Source organism: Protopterus annectens, chromosome 3.part1 (assembly GCF_019279795.1).
Source record: "Protopterus annectens isolate FY-2018-M chromosome 3.part1, PAN1.0, whole genome shotgun sequence".
Classification (NCBI taxonomy): domain Eukaryota; kingdom Metazoa; phylum Chordata; order Ceratodontiformes; family Protopteridae; genus Protopterus; species Protopterus annectens.
The window spans coordinates 508867139-508890964 of record NC_056732.1 but is presented as its reverse complement, the minus strand read 5'-3'; the positions used below and the strand labels follow the sequence as shown (position 1 = coordinate 508890964).

Genomic DNA, 23826 nt, shown 5'->3' with positions numbered 1-23826 from the left:
CAATAATGTAGCTGGCAGGTGGAATGTATCATAGTCAGCCAATCACACAGGCTGTATCTGCAGTACACCAGTATAAAGTATGCAGACACCCTTCAATCTGATTTTTCCCACATACTCTGCACCATTGGAGTACACACTTGGGAATTTTAACTGACACAATGATAGGGGCTGCTGCTGCTCTGCTACATCTGTATGCACTACAGGCTGAGGTCAGTGATGATGATGATGCTGACAACTGGCTCAGACTGAGGAGGAGAAGAGTGTTCAGGCACAGGGTAACCTTTCAGGGGCTACATGAGCTGGAGATAGTAGAGTGCTACAGGGTGGATAGGGACATACTACAGCAACTCACCGAGCTCTGCTGCCCTCACCTCAGACCCAGAGTCAACAGAGGGGAACCCATCCCAGTGGAAACAAAGGTATATGTAGCCTTAAGAATACTAGCTACAGGTACTTTATAAATACCTACTGGGGACATCATGGGGATCTCACAGGCATTTGCATCCAGGGTACTCCACCAGTTCCTAGATGCCATGCTAACACATGCGAGTGAGTACATTTATTTCCCCAGCACCCCTGAGGAGAGGACCACCAATATGCTTCTCTTCCACCATGTAGCACACTACGCAGAGGTACTGGGTGCCATAGACTGCACTCATGTGCACATCAAAGCACCACCCACTGAGGAGGGTGGAGTCTACGTCAACCGTAAGGGGTATCTCTCCATCAACTAACTGCCAGGTCATGTGCAATGCCCAGGGCATTATCATCAATGTTTGTGCTGGCAGCCCTGGTAGTTATCATGACTCCCACAGCTGGCATGCATCACAACTGTACCAGGACTTTGCCAAGGGGGGCATCCCATACAGACATCTAGTGGGGGATGCTGGCTACACACTGGAGCCGTGGATGATGACACCCATCAGAAATACACACACACCCACTAAAGAATGCCATAATGAGGCACAAGCTAGGAGCATCGCAGAGCATGTATTTGGGCTCCTCAAGTCACGGTTCCACTCCATTGACATATCTGGTGGTGGTGGAGCCCTACAGTATGCTCCAACCACATGTGCACACATATTCATAGTATCTGCCATGCTACACAATATGATCTTGCAGAAACAGCTGTGGCAGAAACATCACAGGGAAGGGACACACAGCCCCCCACCATTGCCAAGGTCCCCACAGGCAGAGGGAGGCCTCAGAGGAGGAACCCCCTGAGCCTGTCCCTGTAGGCAGACGTAGACATGCCTAGTACACCCTGGCCTTAGCAAAGAGACAATGCATAACACATACACTGACACCCAAGGGACCCAGGGACTGACACCTCACTCCGATTTGCACACACAGCAAAAAAGGATGCCACACACATCACACTACCTGTACCTTACCATGTATAGGCTGTGTACTCCATGCATCTGACAGAGTCATCCCCGAAGCACTGTCCTCACATCTGCTGCAGGCACAAGGTAAGTCACTCTGCTTAACAACAAATGAGTGGAGTAGTAGACTATAGCAGCATATCTATGGTATTGCTGCATGTATGCAAGGGAATAGGATGGCCTACCAGGATAGCAGCAGACAACTGACAGCTATGTGGAACAACAGGAAATGTCTGCCAAATACTGGCTGCCCCAGAATATGCAGTAGTCCTCAAGGTGCCAAAACTCACTGCAGTATATGTGGGGGGGGGGGGGCTAAGAAACTGTGGGGTCATAGTTCACATGCATGGATGTCAATGTTTGAGTCCCATACACACCTCTCAGCCTCTCACAGCAAGTCATCTTTACAAAGCCATAAAGAAATGTGTGGCAAAGGCCCACAAATAGGGACAGTTATGAAATGTTGCTCTTACAAACTTAGACAGTGATATTAGAACAGGTCTTGCATTTGCAATAAGTCTCTGAAGGGTAGGAAGTCTGAAACTCAAACGTCTGTCATTACTTTCTAACTTAGGTCTTTAATGATATGCCAGTATTTTCCAAGACAACCACAATTCTATGCTAGATGGACCCCAAATATGAAGCAAACATCTGGACAGTCTGTTGAAATTTGTATAATTGAGAGGTATGCCCCCTACCCCCAACACACCCGTGTTCCCATAGAAATGCAGTAACATTTATGTTTCTAGGGTAATAGCAGCAGACCAAACATTCCCACTGCTGTCCGAATCAACTTGCTACCTTGTTCCATGTCCACAATATGCAGGGGTCAATTTGCTATGTCTGTGTGTGGTCAATACTGTCAGGAAGTAGACAGCACGTGCTGTTGGCTGTTGTGGCTTAGGGGTCTAAGTACAGTAGTGTGGTTGACAGAGTCTGTGGTTTGAGACTGGCCATGCCAACTATTTTGCATGTCGGCTACACCTATGGTAGGAGTTGTACACACTGCCCAGAAGTCAATATTTGTTACTGCAGGAAAGCTGAACAATGGAGAGTACACAGCTCAGAGTAACCTACACAGTGCCTAGTAGAACAGCAGGTTGTGACAAGTCAGCGTAGTGCCAGGTTATAAATGGCTGCCACGTTCCTATGTGAGTACTGAGAATAAGTCAGTGGGCACCATCCATACCCCTGGAATGACAGGGTGTCACAGAATGTCCACACTTATGCCTCATATATCTGTTCTGCTCCTCATAACATTGCATTTGCCTGCAAAACTATGTGCAAAACAATAAAGGTTGATGTGAAACATCAATGACAGACAGTTGAGAAGCAGATGTCATACCCATAAGAAAATGCAAGCTAATAAAAAAAATTCTACCAACTTTCTATGCCTGGAAGAGCAATATTAACACCCTGCCCACATGTCTGGGCCTGTATCTTACTGTTATATATGGGCTTGTCCAGATGCCAGTCTATAACAGTTTGACAGATATGGCCAGCATATGGCTGTATAATAACACTGCAACTCAAACCATCTGAGACGCAGCAGATGTAGGAGTGCTAAACAGGTATAGTCAGAGGTGTGAAGTCCATAGCCCAGTGTGTGATGTTATGACTTCTACCCCACTCACATCATAACTACAAATACATAACAGCAGCAACTGTGGACAAAGCCTGTGACTGGACTACAAAAGGACAAAAAGACACATATAAGTGGAAAGGGAACCTCTGGACAGACAAACAGAAAATGTGCACACCACAACAATTTGTGCAGTAACATAGGTTTCCTGCAGTGTACGGAGTCCATAAACAAATGTCTGTCAGCAGTTCATCACATTACTCTATACTACTCTGCTACTGACATACCAGGAAATTACAGTGCTATGTAGAATATACCACACATTATGGAAAACTCTTCTCAGTCCAATGCACCCTGTACCCACACCAGGATATGACTCAGTTAATAAGGATAGCACACAGCCAGGAGATCCCCAGCCAGGATATCACTGAGATGCTGGACTGTTTACACAGGTCCAGCAGCCAATCAGCTGTAGCACACAAAATCCTGGACTGGAGTAGAGCTAGCTCTAGAATGGAGTCCAGCTCTTACTACTGAAGGTCATACTGGGCATACTCCTACACTTAGAGAATTACAGCCCATGTCTAAATCCACATCTGACTATACAATTGTGTTATGTACATCTTACATCTGCATCAAAAAGGATTACCCTCAGCTATCTGGAGATGGCACATATGTGATATATCTACATCTGTTGAGTGTGCTATCTATCTATCTATCTATATATATATATATATATATATATATATATATATATATATATATATATATATTTGTAACATATACAAATATATCAATTATAGGCAGGGAGAGATGGGGGAGGGGAAGACAGACAGCGACCGACAGATATATATATATATATATATATATATATATATATATAGAGAGAGAGAGAGAGAAAGAGAGACGGACAGACAGAGAGTGAGGCATAGAGAGAGAGAGAGACACCCTGAAAGGCATAGAGTGATGCCCTGATGCAGACATTTGCACACCAGTTGTAACCACCCACTGGCATGTACCAATACGAAGGTGAGCTCCATTGTGTAATAGCAGTGAGGTAGGGGTTGTAATCTCACATCACCTGCCGTGTGTGTGTGTGTGTGTGTGTGTGTGTGTGTGTGTGTGTGTGTGTGTGTGTGTGTGTGTGTGAAGTGAAGCATATCCCCTGTGAGTGTTGGTTATACCATTATGAGGCCTGTTCCACCCTGGTGATGCCCCCATTGCATTACTTTACAGGGCTTGTTTATGTCATCCACCTTAGATCCACTGTTGGACACCACTTTCTAGGTATATACGCTCCGTGGCACATGCAATATGTAAGTAGCACTATAGTACATACAAATAGGTAGGTAGGGGTTTGAATCTCAATACAGCCGACTGCAGCACTGTATATGTGTGTGTGTATTTGTGTGTAAAGCATATCCCCCATGGCTGTCGTGTGTGTTGGTTATACCATTTTAAGGCCTGTTGACCCCCTTCCCATGGCATTACTTTAAAGGGCCTATTGATGTCATCCACCATAGATGCATCATTTTAAAGTCTACAGGCCATACAACTCATCTGTACAGACGTATGTAGAATGTCCAGATGTCTGCAACATATATGTGGTCCGTGTCTCATATCAATGGAGTTTATACCTCTCAACCTGGAAACATCAAAAATCTGGACAAAGGCCCATGAAAATTAGGTACAAATCTGTATGCTGATTAACATAAAATTTGCGTGCAGAATTATGTAACCCTGCCCACTGCAGTGGAATTGTGGGATACCAAGTTTCAAATGCAAACTGAAGAATAGACAGCCCAAATATGGCTCCAGACCCTCTAGTAAATGGTAACCAATTTTTTTTTAATGTGTAGCAAAATAGCAATGATGTTCACTGGGAAGGGCGAAGATGATGAACGTTAGAATTTTGTTTTTTGTGACTTACAGTATGTGGGTTTTGTGGTAAAAGTAGGACATTTAATGGTAGACAATATTCTAATCTTAGCAAAAGAATATTATAGTTTGCTAGGACCTCCAAAAGTCATTCCCATGGCCTACTGATCTTTGAAGTAGCTAGAGTTTGTGCCGCCCAGGGCTGTCTTTGAGTTTGCCACTTCTACAATCTACCAGTATCAGTAAATATGCACAGTGTCTGCAGAAGTAAACATCATCTAAGTAATTCCACATTAAAGAGATCTGTAACTAATGAAGAAGTTACTGCTAGCAAAGAACCTTATATTTCATTGTTTCATCTACAAATAAAGTGCCTGTTGCCCTTGAGGAATAAATTGCCTGGTTACATTAAAAAATGATAAGCTAGTAATATAGGGAATGGATGGCAAACTAATAACAGGTTCATAGTTACTATGTGTCTCCACCAAAGAGGACATTCTCAGGACTGCAGCATCCACCCCCTTAGTACATTATCAGGAATCCATCTACATACCTTGGGAGTAGAAACCACCGCCTTCTGCATCAAAAGCAAGTATTCCACCTGTTGTGCTACTAACAACACAGACTGACTTGGCATAAGGAGCACTAAACTTCTCTCCTCCGAAGAACTATGCTGCACAAGAAATCTGGAAAAAGCCAAAATGTATTGGGGGGGGGGGGGGGGCAAAGGCCCAAAAAACAGAGACACATTTTAAACATTGCTTGTATAATCTTGGAAAGTTGCTAGAATAAGACTGAAACTTAAATAGCTATCATTATTTAGTGAATTCAGTTCTCATTGATTTGCTAGAAAGCCACAAATGTTAAGAGGAACAGACTAAAAGTTATATGAGCCAAATATCACAACTACTTTTAATCATCACTGAATAGTTCTCACGCAACGTAAATTGACATTGAAAAGTTCTCACACACCTTAAATTGCACACACGCACACACATACACGCACACACACACACACACACACACACACACACACACACACACACACACACACACACACACACACACACACACCTTAAATTGTCACTAAATAATTCTCACACAACTTAAATTGCCACTGAATAGTTCTGCAAATGAGTGCACACGCACCTTAAATTGCCACTGAATAGTTCTTCAAAATCGCCACAAGTCACTCTGATTAAACGGACTGGCACTGGCAGCAATAACTATCATCATCATGAATCACTCTGCTTAAATAAATAGATTTCTCACTCTTTGTAGAACCATATATTTGGCACTGGCAAGCAACACATACACAGTTCTGAGGAATCATAGATAGATTTCTGCCAATTGCCACTGAATAGTTCTGCAATTGAGTGCACTGAATAAGTGCAAATAACCACTCTACTTATTTCGCCATGAATCACTCTGCTTAAATGGAGTGGCCCTGGCAGCAATAAATGTCACCATGAATCACGCTGCTTAAAATAGATAAATAGATTTCTGACTCTGTCTGGAACCATAGATTTGGCACTGGCAAGCAAATGCAGATCTGAGAAAGTATAGATAAGATTTCTGCCGTTAGTGTCTGTTAGAATAATGATAACAACAAACAACACATACACAGTTCTGAGGAACCATAGATATATTTCTGCTATTAGTGTCTGCTAAAACACTAGGTAAAACCTGCCTCCCTAACCTAGCACTGAATAATGATAACAAGCAAACAACACATACACAGTTCTGATGAACCACAGATTTCTGCCATACAGTTCTTCTCTTTTTTCATTACAAGCTGGGCCCGTAGCCTGTGTATCAGCATACAATTCTTTTTGTGTTCTTACCTGGAGGCTGAGTTTCTGGACACTGCAAAGCTTTTAAATTGTTCTATAACTATATTCCCTCCAAAACAGTTACGCTGATGTCATTCACACATGCCCCCTTGTAGGCTGGTGATGCATGGTGACTTCAGCCATAAACATAAAGTTCTAAACTCAAAAACAAACAAATAAATAAATAATAAAAAAAATTGAGAATTAAAGGGGCCACTTGTGAATTCATGGCACCCCATTATTTTTCCTCAAAACTGGTAAATACCAAGGAATTCGGTGTGGTTGAGAGGTATGATGGGGTTTTATGTCACATCAGTGGCAAATCCGTGAGACTTGACATCATAAATAGTGAGAGATATGTCAGCTTCAGACATCGTACCCTTCTGAAATGTCATGCTGATGCAAAACCTGTTACCCTATCACTTGTCTAGTTTTCTAAAAGCAATATGTGAGAAGTGTCCCTATTTTGGGGGGTTTCTCTCACCATTCATGAAGGCATTCCCAAGATTAATTGCTGTGAGAGGTTGTGAGTTATGTCCCTGGCATATAATGTCCGTGGTGCATGCGATATATATATATATATATATATATATATATATATATATATATATATATATATATAAAAATATAGCACTATAATACATACAAGTAGATAGATAGGGGTTCTTATCTGAGTATTGCCAATTGTGTGAGTGTATGTGTTTCTGTATATATATCCCCTGTGGCTGTCTTGCCTGTGTGTATGCGATGGTTATATCATTTTGTGTGCCTGTTCCACCCTATTAACTCCCTCATTGCCAACCTACTCAGGACTCCTACAAATGTCATCCACCTTAGAAGCGCAGTTACACATTTTATGACACAAAGACACTGTGGTATGTGCAGTAGTCATGTCGGTCTGTATTGTACATAACAAGATAGGTAGGTGTTCTAATCTGAAATGTGTCAATTCTGTGTGCATGTATTTCGATGCATGTCCCTATGCAGTAGTGTGTGTGTGTGTGTGTGTGTGTGTGTGTTTGAGATGGCTCTATTATGTTAAGGGCCTGTTAACCCCCACTGGCCATCCTAATAGCCCCTGAAATTGTCACCCACCTGAATAGTAGTGGCAGACACTGCAAAACTATAGTAGCTCTGTGGTGCTTGTGTTATGTATATATCACTATCATATGTAAAACTAGGCAGGTAGAGGTTCTACTGTCAACAAGAGCAGGTCATGAGTGGGTGTATTGCAGTCTAACTGTGTTATGGCCACCAGCATACCTCTCAACCCCTCACAGAAAGACATCTGGTTAAAGCCATACAGGAAAGTGGGGCAAAGGCCAAACATTGAGCACAACCTTCAGATGTTGCTGTGACATGCATAGAAAGTAGATACCAGAACAAGTTGTACAACTGAACGCATTTTCCAAAGGGTATGACTTCTGACATGACAATATCCATCATTAATTTCTAATGTTAGCCTTTCATGATTTTCCAGCAATTTGCCAGAAAACCACAATGTTATGACAAATGGAAATAAAATATGTAGCAAACAGCAAGACATTCTGCAGAAATATGTAGAGGTAAGAGGTATGGCCACTATCTGTACCACCCTGCAGATTGCAGTCCATGCTCAAACAATACAGAGGTCCCCAGAGTGTAGGGCAACAAACATTTCATACAGTTGTCTACTAATTGCATAGAGTAGTTATTGCACATCAGAAGCATCACATATAGCGTAAGCTAAGGTAATGTCACACAAAGGAACTGTCATATGAACAAACCAAAGGACATCCTGTGTGTTGCACTTGCCGTGGGCATGGTATGTCCTGCCAACTATCACGTTACTACAAGACGTGTCCCACAGTCCACATTTGATAAGGTGTCAACCACAATCTGTGTCACCTATGTGCATCCAATATGTAGACATGTGAAGGCCCTGTGACTACCTCCTGCCCCCAATAACCCACATATATCTAGGCATGAATGCTAACTGCCACCACACATATGTAGGTACTCCCTAAGGCTGTGTCAACTGTAAGTAGTGTGCAGTCTCTCATTGAGCCACAAACTGCTGTTAACACACTGCAATGGGCCATGCAGTGGGCATGGAATGGTGCCAAGGTCCCGGCCTCAAGCTGAATGCAGACAGTGTCAGCATACCATATGGTAAGGACATAGCCCTACTATTTCCCACATCAGCAGCAACCTCATAAACACACACACTGAGATGACAGACCTGGGTAGTCAGCATGCTAGCAATGTTGCATTCAAGCAACAATTAGTGGCAGTGGTCAGAAAAGACTTGTATGTGATTCACCACATAGGTAAAGGGACTGCATCTAGACAAAAGGTGGATATTAGGTCTGAATAGTCCTCAGTCTTTATAACTATACATTTGCACCATGGCTGGTCTGCCTAGTGGTGCATTGCACTGACTCTAGTGCACAGGGTCCTGGGTTCGAGACTTGTCAGTGATGTCTTTTTTTCCCTAATGTTGCATGATGTATTTACAAAAGCAGTCCTAATTTTCCAAAGCTGATTTGGCCTAGTTGTGCTTTGCTCTGACTCGAATGCACAGGGTCCTGGGTTCGAGACTGTGCAGGACTGGCTATTTTGTTGCTGGGCAGAATAGTGCCTGAATGAGATAGAGTGATTAAAGCAGTTTTAAGTGGGTTTGAGTGGGTTTTCATGACGCTAAGTGATGCCAAGTGGCACTTAGGTCTGCTTAGCTTCACTTAGCGCTGCTTATCCCCATTTAATCCTGTGCTAATTCCAAAAAAAAAGAAAAGAAAAAAGGGGTGATATGAAAGTGGTGAAATGGGGGCAAGCAGGGAGAAAAACATTATGAAAGGCAGCTAGGGATGTGTAGGATGGGTATAGGAAAGGAACATAGCTCTCCTTTCATTTCTTGTGCAGCAACAGCTGTGCATGATGTAGACAATTTGTAATTTAAAGCCTCACACCCCACAGGGAGGGGGTGTGGGCAACATACATTTGTTGAGTAATTCAGGGGAAATTGATTAATGTCTATGCACATGGAGGTGAAATGGAGAGCTATGTATGGGATGAGATTTTTTGGGAGGGACAGATGCCCCTTTTTTTAAGGTGAGATTGGGATGTTTGGAAAGGGTTGTAGGTACATTTGAGGAGGTAGGTTGGGTAGGAGAGGTTGCTTTTGCAGACAGGCAAGACAGACAAGACAGCAGACAAGGGCAATGCATGACACATGAGGGGGGTAAACACCTTGGATGGGGAGGGTGGTTGGGAATCAGAGGACCACATGCCCCCAGATGGAAAAAGTGGGACTGAGGTCCCCACCCATGGACAGTCACCACTGCCCCTTCAGGACCCCGAAGGTGGCTGTGCTGGGTGCTGGACACCTGGGCCGGCCAGCCCCTTGAGGTGCACCAGTCTGCCCTAAATCTGGCACAGGCAGTCATCCAAATCCCACTGGATGACCTTACGCACCATACCTAGGAAGTGGTGTCAGGTGACAGGGTCCTCTATGCACCCACACCTGGGGGGGACTGGCCCCATCCCCTGATGCAGTTCCACCTGAGGGTGGTGCAGGACCAGCAGAGGATACAGCTTGAGGTTGGGTCCCAGACATGCTGGGACCCAGTGCTGTGGCCAGATGAGGAGGGACAGATGGATCCAAAGGGATCGGTCTACCCAAACATGATATTGTGTTGGGATTTGTCAAAGTGTATTGGTAAGTCATGAACAAAACATTTCAACATTAGTTATAACAACATGCATGGGTGTTCCAATTTACCCAGAACAATAGAATTGAAAAAAATTGCATAGCAAATGGAACATATACATAAATGGGATAACAGTCATTATTGTAATAGCATGCCAGCAAGAGTTATGGCAACAGGCCACCAGCAGTGGAATTTGGACAATGCATGTTAGTATGCAACCATTGAAATATATGAATAATACAACACAAGTCCCAACATGAGGTTTTGAGAACAACATACCCATAGTATATGAATAATAATTAGTGATGCAGATAAGGGGTGGGTCAGAGGGGACTCACACATATCAGGGCTACATATATGACTAACAAGGGGTACCCTATACTAATGTTGTGTGAGTGTGCTACTGGCATACTTAAACTGGATTTATATCTGTGTCCAAGGTTATTGGCAACAGTGATTACTAGCCATGACAGCGTGACACTTGAGATACATGTATCGGGAAGAGTGTATGGTGTATATACCTATCCTGCTGTCATTTGTAGGTATGGGGTTGGCCACTGGAATATTTGTACACAGTTTATTAGTATACTCTTTACACAGCTAATATAAACATTTCTTTACCTCTAAGCCCTGTGGAGAAAATATGTGTTAATATTGCCTGACTGTTTCTACAAATAGTCAGGATTACTTGTGTGTAACTATAAATACATCTTAGTATCAGTCCCTGGATTCAAAACATGGTCTGTGTGTGCAAAAGTGAACAACATATCTATTTCTTATCACACTGAGCTACTGGGGCATTGCTGTTTGTTGCTTGACTGATTTGTGCCTAAAACTCACTTGGTTACAAAGTCTGACATTGTAATATAAGTGGTGTGTTGCAGAAGACTGAAGTGACAGTTGAACATACATGCCTGAGAGTCATGCATGATAGTCAGTGAACTGTGTGTTAATACTTTGAATTCAGGTGTACACATTTAACCCCTAGTGGATGTGAATATGTGTGATCCATACAGACCATAGCAGGGTGTTGGGTTGCATACCCGACCCAAATACATTTGCACATCATATATTTGCAGTCTCCGCCTATTACAGTCTCAGACTTGCCTGCATCAGCATACCTACATTCAGGACTACATAGAGCTGAAATGCAAAGGTTAACACAAGACAATGCTGCAGGGAACACACTGTAATACATTACACATTACTATTCAAGGTTCAGATCTTAGTGCAGAACATATATCAAATTTCATTGTATCTTGTTTTACAGCTCCACATCTACAGTTTAGCTTAACAGCTGGTTATCAGACAAACCTCACTCAATTCATGCTCTCATAGCCATATTTGCTGTGTAGCAGCTGTACAATTGTATTTCTGCAACAACAGACCAGATTAAAGACAACAGTTTGTGGTAATACTTTTATTGAGGGTAACATGACACAGTGATTTATTACATTCAAAATTCTAAATTCAGTTGTACTGCATATCCTGTAGATGATGAATGAATGTCATTTATTACCTTCACAGTGACAATTACAGTGTACTTTATTACCAGATTCATTCCAACACAGTATTACTACAGCACTGGCTTTCTTTCATCAATAGTAGCTTGTTTGCTGCCTTCATCTGTATTACACAGTACCTGGCATTTGTCACTTATATCAATGTTGGTCTAACAACACATTTATTCAGTACTCTCAGAACACACTATACCTAATGGCAGTAAACAATTACACTTTCTTATTTGTTGTACTATATATTGCAAGATAGATCTGCACTCACCACACTGTCAGCACAGCCTCATCAGATGTCCAGTGTGGGCCTCAATGTTATGAGCCCTCTGCTCTGAAGCTGTGGGGGGGGGGTGGGACAGACCATTATGTATACTGTGTATCAGATATTCATACTCCAATATGATAAATCACCAGTTGATATACTTACAAACTTCTGGGGCATTCCATGCCTGAACATCTTGGATCCATTGGGCCAAGAGAGCCCCCTTCCTCTGCTTCAGGACATTATAATGATGACAGACCTGCTCACAAGTGAGGGGGATTCCAGTGGCATTGGTGAGCTCATGTGCCAGATAGTCCCAGGCCTCAGACTTGTATTCTGAGGCCTGGTGCTGATGCTGCAGTCTGTTATCATGGTTCTTAACAAGGAGCCCAGACATGACCCTGGACTCCAACATTCCCCAGCTCAGCACACAAAAGTGCAACTGCCATAATTCCTGCATGGATCGGACTCTTAACAGGTTCTGCTTGTATTCCCACCTGTGCATTTTAAATAAGGCTATTTTCCCACCTTTTGCTGCCATTGGACCACTTTTAAAAATGCTGAGCAAAACTCAGCAGTGCACAAACCCACTAAGCTGAGTTGAGCAGTGCTCAAAGTGGCAAATGCTTACCAGTGCTTAGCAGTGCACAAATCCTCTTAGCCTAGCTGAGGACTGCTTAGAATGGGACTGCTTAGCAATGCTCAAACCAGCTAAGCAGAACCACGTGTTGCCAAGTATTGCTCAGACAGATCCTATTTAAGCATTGCTAGGCTTGGCTTAGCAGTGCTTAGCAAAACTGAGCTAAGGGCAAACAAAAGTTTTCATTTAAAAAAATAAAAATTGGATATTAATTACTCATTATTGATGCATTATTATTAAGTGTATGTATTTTAATTTACATGACCTCCCCCTATGTGCTTTCCTTATGTTACGTTGGGGTGTGACTGTACTGCATCGGACACTTGTGTTTAAATAGTGGTTTTCACCTCATATCTCTACTGACACTAGAATTCTGGACCAGCTACACTACCCTGGTTAACAACTATGAATAACTACATAAATAAGTAAAGTAAAAATTAATATAAAAAGGCTTTCCCATGTAAAAGCTGAATGGTTTGTTTGGGTATTTGAACCATGCATTTACTGCACATGAAGCCATGACTCTAAGCACTCAGCTAACTTGGCTCTGAAGATTTCAGCTATACATTTCTATATAGCTTCTCAATATGTTTAAGCACTACTAAGCAAAGTGCCATGCAAACCAGCTCAGCTGCGCTTAAACATTAAACAAAAAGAAATTTAAAATCATTAATGAATACATACAGAGCATAACATTTAATTACCATGCCATACGGCACTCTGACAGTACAGGGAGTGTGTTACAGTCACTGTAGCACACCCCCTACAGCTATATTTTCATAATGGCCAGGAACACACATATGTTATGCATTTTAGTGCTGTACGGCAATTTGAAAGTGAAGGGGGTGTGTTGTGGACATGGTTACACACCCCCTGTGACATACCTATATTTACTTATGGAAAAGTGTCCGAGGACACTTTTTTTTGGACTCATTTAGTGCCATACGGCACTTTGACAATGCAGAGGGTATGTTAAAGATACTGTAACACACACCCTAAGTGACATTACACTTAAAATTATTAAATAAGTGTCAGAAGACACTTTCTTTATTGTTTTAGTGCCATATGCCACCTCTACAATGCAGAGGGTGTGTTATGGATACTGTAACACACCCCCTATGTGACATTATACTTAACATTATGAAATAAGTGTCCAAGGACACTTTCTTTATTGTTTTAGTGCCATACGGCACTTTTACAGTGCGGGGGGGGGGGGTTACAGATCTGCAAGCACTGTAACACCCCCCCAGCACTCATTCAGTATCAGTGTACATGACTCACCCTCAGTAGCATGCCTTCATTAATATGCAAGGCATGCTGCCGAGAGGGAGCTACAGACACAGACACCATTCACTCCATGTAGGAATAATCCTTTTCCTACACAGAGTTTATTAAATCTGGGGGTTAGTTTTTATTTCCCCTTTTGAACATACATTGTTGCCTGAATTACAGGTCTCATCTCCATAATTTTAGCAGACACTCAGAAAATACAGCTATGCAGCATATGCAAATAACAAACAGGTAAACACTTTATATAATAATTTCAGATACAGCAGATTATGACAATAAGGGAATTTTTCCAGGAAAGACATAGCCTTTACTTTACTTGAACATTAGTTATTTGATGGCCAATCAACAGACAGCTTGATTTGAAAAGTGTATGTGTAACTCTACTTAATTTTGTTTTTGTCTCAAGCATGCTACCTCTGCCTTGGTTGTCACATCCTAAATTACCAAAGTGGCTAACTGGGTGGGTCCATTAGCTCAAGGCACATGAAATGAAACTCTGTATTGTTTGCACTAGTTTGCATTGAGCAGATTTTAATTTGTCCCTAAACAGTAGTCACAGCCGTACGTGTGACAAGGTACTTTCTAAACCAGATGAGCTGAGATCCTTTACAGCATGAAGCCTTCAACAGCAATATCCTATTAAGTTTAAGGAATAACACAATGTCAGTGTTAAAAGATCAAAAATGCCAATGTCAGCAGGCCAATATACATGTGCAAAGAAAGAGACACAGCAAATGTAAGCTTTTACTTGTAAAAAAATACAAGAAGTATAATTTTTACAGGAGGGCTTGCCCCCCCAACACCCCCACATCCCCTGTTAATTATATATAGTAACTCCAAAATCACACAAACACTGGGTAACAGGAAATTTCCCAACTCATGGATTTATGTGATCTCACACATCTGTCATCTGCCTAGTCAACCATATGTAGTTGACTAGGAAGCTGCCACCCTAACACATCAGTAGTGTGTGTGTGTGTGTGTGTGTGTGTGTGTGTGTGTGTGTGTGTGTGTGTGTGTGTGTGTGTGTGTGTGTGTGTGTGTGTGTGCATAGGTGTGTACTAGGCTAATAGCCCTGGGGCCTTTACAAGCCTAGTCATAGGATTACCCTGGCACAGTGCCACCTTACCTTAGTTCTCAGTGCCTCTGTCGAGTAGAGCCACTGGTGTTAACCCCTGGGTGAATTTTCTATTTCCCATCCACTCATCAAGATTTCTCTTGAAGAGGGTCAGCGAGGTGCTCTGCTTGACATGTATGGGAATTCTGTTCCATAGCATGGGCAGTCTCTGGGTTATGAACTTGTCCCTCCAGCATGTTCTGTTAATTGTGGTAATGAGGTTGAAGTCTCTGGAGCATGTGGTGTGGAGGGATTGGGATTTTCTTTAGTTGTAGCATTTCTAACAGAGCTGGGTCGGACATGGCTTTGGAAGTCAAGCAGAGATCACCTCTAAGTAGGCAATATGAGACAGAGAATAGTTGAAGTTTTTTGAGTCTGTCCATATAGGACAAGTGTTTAAGGCCTAGGATCCTCTTTGTGATGTACTTTTGTGGCCTCTCCAGTTGTTGCAGGTGTCTAGTGAGCTACATGCCAAATGGGGCATTGTACTCAATGATTGGCCTAATGAGGGAAAAGTAGAGGGAGACAATGACCTCTTTCTTCCTGGATGCAAAACCCTTAGTAATGAGATGTGCCACATAGAAAAACTTTCTGACCACAGTGGCAATGTGGTGATAAAAAGAGAGGTTGCTGTCAGCCTGTGTTCCCAGATCTCTTATAACGTCGTCTGTGTTCAGTGGACTACCATCAATGTGGTACTTCATGGGAACTGGGTTTTTCCCAAAGGGGATGACGACACATTTTTTGGCATTGAGCCTAAGGCCATGGTTCTGACACCAGTCGTTGGTCACAGTGAGGCTATTCTGTAGGATGTCAACATCACTTGGGGAGTTAATAATCACTCCTAGCTTGCAGTTGTCTATGAACTTTGTCAGCCAGAGTCCCTTTGTGTTGGCCTGGACATCAGAGAAGTAGATACCAAACAGGAGAGGACCCAGGACCGAACCCTGTGGGACTCCACTCATGACTAATCGGCAGTCTGACTTGGAGTCAGCTACTTTCACACTGTGGGTTCTATCTGTGAGGCAGTTTGCAACCCACCTAGTGATATAGGGGTTGATATACATATATATATATATATATATATATATATATATATATATATATATATATTTATATATGTGTGTATTTTAGTTTGTTAAATTGAATGGAAAAGTATTGAAAAAAGCATTAAACAAACTTTGAGATCGTACAATAGTAGGGAAAAGGAGAATCTCCCTTTCCCCAATGAATGCTGATTTCAAAGCATATTCGATTAAATGTGAGTTGAGGAATGCTGTTCAATAAAAATATCATTTAAAGAAATTAAGTATACCAAATCTACAATTATAGGCCTGGACATCTGGTAGGAAGCTGATGTAACGCAAACTCACTGATGTAAACCTACAGGGGTATTTGTCTTCATTAAAGTACTTGTTTCAATGTTGAACTGAAAATAAATAAATAAATAAATAAATAAAGTGAACAGAATTTATATACCTCAGCCGTCTGGCACCCTGAGTAGTCCCCAGTCTGGTACCTCCTCAACCTGAAGTCACGGATAAAAAGAAACATACTCTTCTTAAGTTGAAGAGCAAAAAATAGGTTAAAATGTCTAACTCTAGGACAGCAGTACAGTATCTGCATTCCAGCATTTATTTAAAAAGCTGTTTGTTATATTGTAGCTTCTTAAATAAATGTATTTTGTACCTTGCTGTGTTAGTAACTATAGTAGCATACCCTAAGCTTCTTAAATGCATTCATTTAAGAAGCTGTGATGTCAGGTAGTTGCCATTGTTTTGATTGAGGTGTGCATAAATCATGTGCCAGTGTTTTTGGTAAATTTTCATTAGAACCCCCCCCTGCCCACATTAGTAATGGGAGCTAGTCCTAACCCTAATGCTGCCTTTTCCCCCAACCCTACACCTCACCTTAAAGAAATCCTCCCCGTAACACTGCTACTATTCAGATAAATTTGGGAAGATCAGGACAGAGAATAATTTTGTTTTCTTGATTTTTGTGGGTCAGTCTTTTTGGGTGTCCAATATTCTGTATGTTCAAACATCTTAATGCTGGTACTTTCATTCGACATTAAGAATGTTCAATCACATAGAGGTGAACCATAGATGGATAGATGAATAGATAGATAGATATAAGTAAAATTAGCATTCCAAAGAACATCAGGATAATGTCCATGTCCTGAAGAACTGTAGCGGGATTTTTTTCATTTGTTTCATCTTAAAATGGCCTGATGAAAGGGCAATACTGATGTGCTTTTGTGTTTTTTTTTCACAATATTGTGTGCCCATAGGATAACATTTTAAAACATTCCCCTGTTTCATTCTGTTCTGTCCATTCATTTAGAATGGCAGTCCCTTTAATTGTTGCTTACTATCAGGATTTCTGGAGCATACCTATCAACATATTGGCACAATAAATCTGGACAAAGCCAACAATAATAGGGGAACAAAGGCTTAGCATCAGGAACAGATTTTATTTATTGCTGCTATAAACTTAGAAATTTGTTAGAATAACATGTTTTGCATTGGCATACATTCTGTAAAGGATATGAACTCTGAAACTCCAAAGTGTATCATTTAGTGATTTAAAATCTGAATGAATTGCCAGAAACCCATATATTTTAAGATTAGCAAAGCAAAAATATGAGCAAAGATCTGGACATTCTGTGAAAATCGGGACAGCTGAGAGGTATGTTCTTAAGTGTCAGTAACTTTTTTCCAGTGACTCTGACTTGTGTTCTTTGAAATTTATAAACAGACTCTAAAGGGTCCTTTCTGCTTAAATTACCCTTCAAAGGCTAAGAATTGGCTGCAGGTGCTCCTTTCATGTGCTTGGGTGCCTTCAGCCAGTGATGTCAAACATCTTAACATTAAAGTCTCAGTTGCTCTCTCAGGTGTGATTAATGCCATAGGAATAATAACTTGGCAGTGTGGGAATTATGGTGAAATTTATATCTGACTAGTCAGGTTTGACCCAAGGGTGAAAACTGAAAGATTACGTACTTGTGCCAGCAGAAACTGAATCTTGCCATTACTTCCTCCTTTCCAACACATTTATCGTCAGCATCATCATCAACTCCTACATTTCCCATTTTTCTACACTAGGTCAGGATGTTGCATTACCTGTTGTCATCTTTCTCAATTCAGTGCCACTCTCCTGTTATACTTTTTAAAAAGTTTTAAAGATTTTTCTTAATGAGGTTTGTAACAGCTGTGTACACGCTGTTGTGCTCTGCTTAAATGTTACATGACTCAGTTACCTTTTCTAAGGGTTTACAAAGGGAAATAGTGTTCACTTTGAGCAAGGCAGTGTGAGATTTTAAAGGAATTAACAAAATGCTGTCACTCTCTTAATATACTGCACCTATACATTAAAACTGAAAGACTGTCTGTGGAAAGAAGCAACATTTTAAATGTAACTGCTAGTAAATTTAATTAGAAATGTACTAAATTTATGGCGTTAGGCTGAATTAAGTGGATTATACCTAATATTTTTCAATGTTTGAAGTGGCATAGATTGATGTTTAGTCTATGTGTTACTGTTTTATATGTAGACTTTTGAACAGGAGACTACAGTCTTTATTGCATGACTATTTGCCAGTCTGTAAAATGGGTATCATGCACTTACAGTTCTCAGTCTTCAAGAAGGAATGTTATAGGTAAACATCCTGTACTGCACAATTCTGACTGGATGAGGAGATTGTTCTATATCCCCCTATTGTAGAATACACAATAACAGAAACATAGGTCCCTAGAAAGTCAATAGGTTTATGGCCTTTGTGACAGTAAATGAAGGGAGGGATACAAACACCTTGCTATACTGACTTTTCCTAAGCAAAAAAATTCAAATTTGGTTGGTAGTAGGAAATAAAAACCAGGAAGTCCAATTCCCAAGTAAATTGTTGCAAGATTTCATGTAACACCAAAATTATTAGAAACCAAATAACAAAGAAATGTTTCACAGATTTACAAAATGCTAAATCACACATTCCTTGTACTGGCCAATGTAGGGATATTTTTTTCTTAAGAGGGAAAATGAACACACTGCTGTCTAACAGTGTTTGGTACTTTAGCTCAGTTCTCATCTGTGGTGTCTTTGAATGAAGTCAGCATGTCCTTCCTGTGTCTGCATGTATTTTTCCTGGGTGTTTCAGTTTCTACAGACATCCCAAAGCCACGTCATAGGTGATCTGCCATTCCCCAAATTGTCCATAGGTGTCTGTGCTGTGTGAGATTAAGTGGGTGCATACATCCTGCAATGGCATAGCACCCCATTCCTGTTTCCCTGGGTTCCACTCAGTGAATGCAGGATAAGTGTTGGCTGTCCTGCAGCTCTGTATTGTTTTAAGACAGTGATTAGAGAAATAATGAATGAACAAATTAATGGAAAATACACTCTCTAATGAGGAGAGGTTGCACTTAGTTTGCAAATATCTTTTGATAGCTTACAGTTAGATTCTAGTAAGGATTAATATATCAACAAACAGTTATTTTTCAGTAACTGAATGATTTTGAAAGGGATATACCGAAAATGGGATCTACTGTGATTTGCAGTTTGCAAATAACACCACAATTTCAGAAGTTACAACCAGTGTAAATGTCTCCCCTGCTAAAAGTATCTTTAAATCTCTGTTGTGGGGGGTGAAAGATCCCTTAACTTCTGTTACCAGCTCTGAGGTTGCACCTGCAAGCAAAAGGATGAAAAACACAATTCCAGGAGATGTGGTTCTCAGGGAGCTTGTCTTTCTCAGAGTTTGCAATTGTAAACTTGTAGGTATTCCCAAAGAATGCATTATAAAACAACTGGTGTTTTAACCCCCTTCTCTATAACAGGAAACAGTATTAAAAGGAAAAAACAAGCCTCAGCATTTACTGCTCACGGATGCCTTTCATTTCAGATAGCCTTTGCTCATTGTTTTATTTTATTACTTTTTTGTAAATTTATATTTTATTTTGATATATTTTTATCTAGAGAAAAGAAAACTTTTAAGATACATGTGTATTTCCCTTGAGAAGAACTGGATAAGCCAATTATTCTGTTAAAAATCAGATAGTTCAAAACTAACATGACAATCAGAATATTTGTTTATTTGCTATGCAGTAGTATGTCTTGGTGAGTATATGCATTACACATCTGCTTTATAAAGATAAAATTAATAGTCACATGATTTGCATTGTTTAAAGAATCACGCTTCTACTTGTTTTCAGTGTAAATTCTCATAAAGTGAGTCTCAGGGTCAGATAAGCAGTTAAGAAACACAAGCTCAGAATCAAAGAAGGAAGCAAATTATTTGCTGAGACATGAATGAGTTAATGTATGCCGTATATCACAATTTAAAATACCAGCAACTTTCTCAACATTTACTAACTAGGAAAATGCAGACTATGGCAATGTTTATTTGTTACTTTGTGTCATAACGTCATTAATATAACACTTGTAAATTAACTGCATTTTATTCAATGAATAAACAATATTTATTGTTGTGCTATTTATTTAGACTGTACCACCCCTACCAGAAATAAATAAATTAAAAAGCCAAGCACAATAAACCGTTGTTACATGAACTTGAAAAGCCTGGCTCATCAAAGTCTGCTGTGTAGAAAGATCAGGCTTGTGCATGCAGTAAAGAAACAGCAGGCAACACAGAAAGAAAGACAACCTTTGTTCTTGCAAGGCCTAGTCCCATAATGCCTAAGAGAATGCATTGCTTTGCTCTGCATTTATGACTTGGGTGGGTTGAAAAATCCAGAGCAATTTAGAAACAGAAGTTACGCAGATAAGCTTAACACTGTCAGTTAATTCAAGTCAGTAATAGCTGCCTCTTCAGCTCACCACATGCTATTTATATAACTCTCCATCATTATGCAAAATATGCCTTATTTTTTTAACACTTTGTGGAATGAGCCTGCAAAGTTTTTTTCTTTTTTTTTATCAGAAACATCATGAGTGGACATGACTCATAGTTATATGGCACACAAGCTCTCCAGGTTTGTAATACTATTCTGAGAGCTCTTGTACTTTCACATTCCAAGCAAGATAGTAGAAAGGAATTATTGTGATTGAAAAACTGCAAGTGCTTAGCTAATTTACCATCTCTTAGTCTAGATCACCTACATTTAGTTTTGTAAGCTTTTGGTATTCTGAGCTGGGAAATAACAGAATGACTTACAATGTAGTAAACCCTCCCACCCAAGAAGATGGCAGATCCCAACCCATCATATTCCATGTACTACCTCAGTAGTTTACTACATGACCATGTATGTGAAATGGCCCCTTGTTCAACTCCATGGTCAGAAAACTAACTATACTGCAGTAAAAAAGTGTATGCCTGTTAACCCCCCTCCAGTAATATCCACACATCATCATGTCCCACATTCCCAAGTCTCAACCCTACCTAGGGAAATCTCCATCACTCTTTTCAGGTAAGTCTTGTATGTAACCCTTTGTTCAGTGAACTTCCTCGTTTTTTTGAAAACAAGGCCTGTGGACCGATTGTTCATAATTTCTAAGGACTGGTAAAAGAGTCTGCTTGGCTAGCCTGGATAGTCTGTAGACCATGGTCAAGCTCTACCTCACAGACGACACATGACATGCATGTGACAGGCATAAATCCTGAGGGTGCACTTTTGCACAATACACAACATTTGTTATGTTGTCTCCATGCTTCCATGACACAGATAGGTTCCTGGGTCCGGGATCTGAACCAAGCAGTGCAGTACCCATCCACCCTCCCCTTCCAGAACAGCATATCATGCAATCCCTCACTTCATCATGTCCTTTACAGTTGACTTTTCTGGTGAGCTTGCCTTGCTGCTGAGCACAGATGAATAGCAATAAGGATGGACTCCTTGCTTCTCAGCCAGGGGAGCAGCACAGGTGATGATGTCTGATAGCAAACAAAGGTTTATTCATTCCATTCCAATGTATGATCAAACCTGGAGGATCTGAAAGTACAGACAGAGACAGAATGAGTTACAACATGATAAGTGGTTGGAGAGAAGACTAGCAAATTACTACACCTGTCCCCCATTCTCAGGTTTGTTCAATAAAACTGTGAAAACTTGACATTTTGGTAAACTGGGTGTATTATATGAACTCTCTGATACCTGCATTTCAGTCATCCTACAACAATCCCTGCCATGCTACTCTGTCTTGGGATCTCATCATAGTGTAGGGGCTTATCTATAATGTAGTAAATCTGGAGAACTGGGATTCAGTCTTATAAAAGCCTTTTGCAGACTGTGTGACTTTAACTCAGTCCTTAACCTCTCTCTCATCCTCAGATACCACTTTAAATAAGTGTCTTAATGTATTATTTATGTTAAAAATTATAAAGTAAAATAAATGAAAAGAATCTTCAGCATAAGGGCTGAAATTGCACTAAAGTACATGTACTGTGTTGCAGAGGTAGCCTGCACTAAAATATATGTAGTGAGCTGCACAAGTAGCCTGAACTATGTCTAGTGAATTGTACAAGCAGCCTACAGTAAAGTACTTGAAGTGAGTTGTGCAGGTAGTCCGTGCTAAAGTACATGTAGTGCATTGCACATGTAGTCTGCACTTAAGTATGTGCAGTGAATTGTACAAGTAATCTGCACTTAGGTATATGCAGAGAGTTATACAGTCAAGCTACACTAATATACATGCAGTGAGTTGTACAGGCATCCTGCACTAAAGTATGAGTAGTGATTTGCACAAACAGTCTGCACTAAAGTGTATGTAGTCAGTTGCACAGGTAGCCTGCACTAAAGTATATGAAATGTGTTGTACAGACAGCCTGCATTAAGTACATGTTGAGATTTGCACAAATAGCCTGCACTAAAGTACATGTAGTGAGTTGCACATATAGCCTGCACTAAAGTATCATCATGAGATGCATAGGCAGTCGTAGCTACCATGAAATAAAGTGTAGTCTACTAAGTGCTATAAAGCAGGCAAAGCTTTGAGGAAATAAGAGCGTTTTATGAGTTGAGAAGGTAAAATGCTGAATATTGTAGATCTGGGTTTGCAGCAACCTGCTTCCCCCTAATGGATGCACTCATTTTATGTTAATTTTAGTTACATTTTCTCATGGAACATTCAGTTTCTAGGCGTTTTAATCTAAGGGTTTTGGTTAGATGATGCAGTGGTCGGGATAAGACATTATGGCATTTCACAAAATAATGATTGATGTATACAGGACCAAATTGCTTACTGCTAAGCTGAAATGGTCTTTTAATAAGAAACTGGAAATCTAATGTGTAAAACAGCATAAATACTTACACTGTGTATGCTTATCCAAAACATAACTTTTATGTAAGCACAATTTGTTTTTATGAACAAAATTACTGTCTGGTTTATTAAACACACTACCCTTGTTTGTTAAATAATCATGCCCTTTTAATTGACTCATATTCTCTCATTGCAGCCTACCGTGGAGAAATTGAACCCTGGCATAAAAACTGCTTAGCCCAAACCACACCATGGAGTCCTTGTTCAAAAACATGTGGAGTGGGAATATCAACTAGGATTTCCAATGAAAATGAACAGTGCAGAATCGAAAAAGAAAGCCGGCTGTGTAATCTGCGACCTTGTGAAGTTGATATCACAAAACATTTCAGGGTAAAATCCTTTAAGTTTTTTGCTTCATTGCTTAAG

General features: G+C 40.6%; 1 protein-coding gene across 2 annotated transcripts in view; it reads left to right on the top strand.

Moving 5' to 3' along the window:
• Positions 1-23826, top strand: part of CCN4 (cellular communication network factor 4) — a 442762-nt gene that overhangs the window by 367874 nt on the left and 51062 nt on the right. For both annotated transcript variants that reach the window (XM_044066943.1, XM_044066942.1), the window contains exon 4: positions 23597-23790. In XM_044066943.1, the coding sequence (XP_043922878.1) occupies positions 23597-23790 (194 nt within the window). The remainder of the gene's footprint in view (positions 1-23596; positions 23791-23826) is intronic.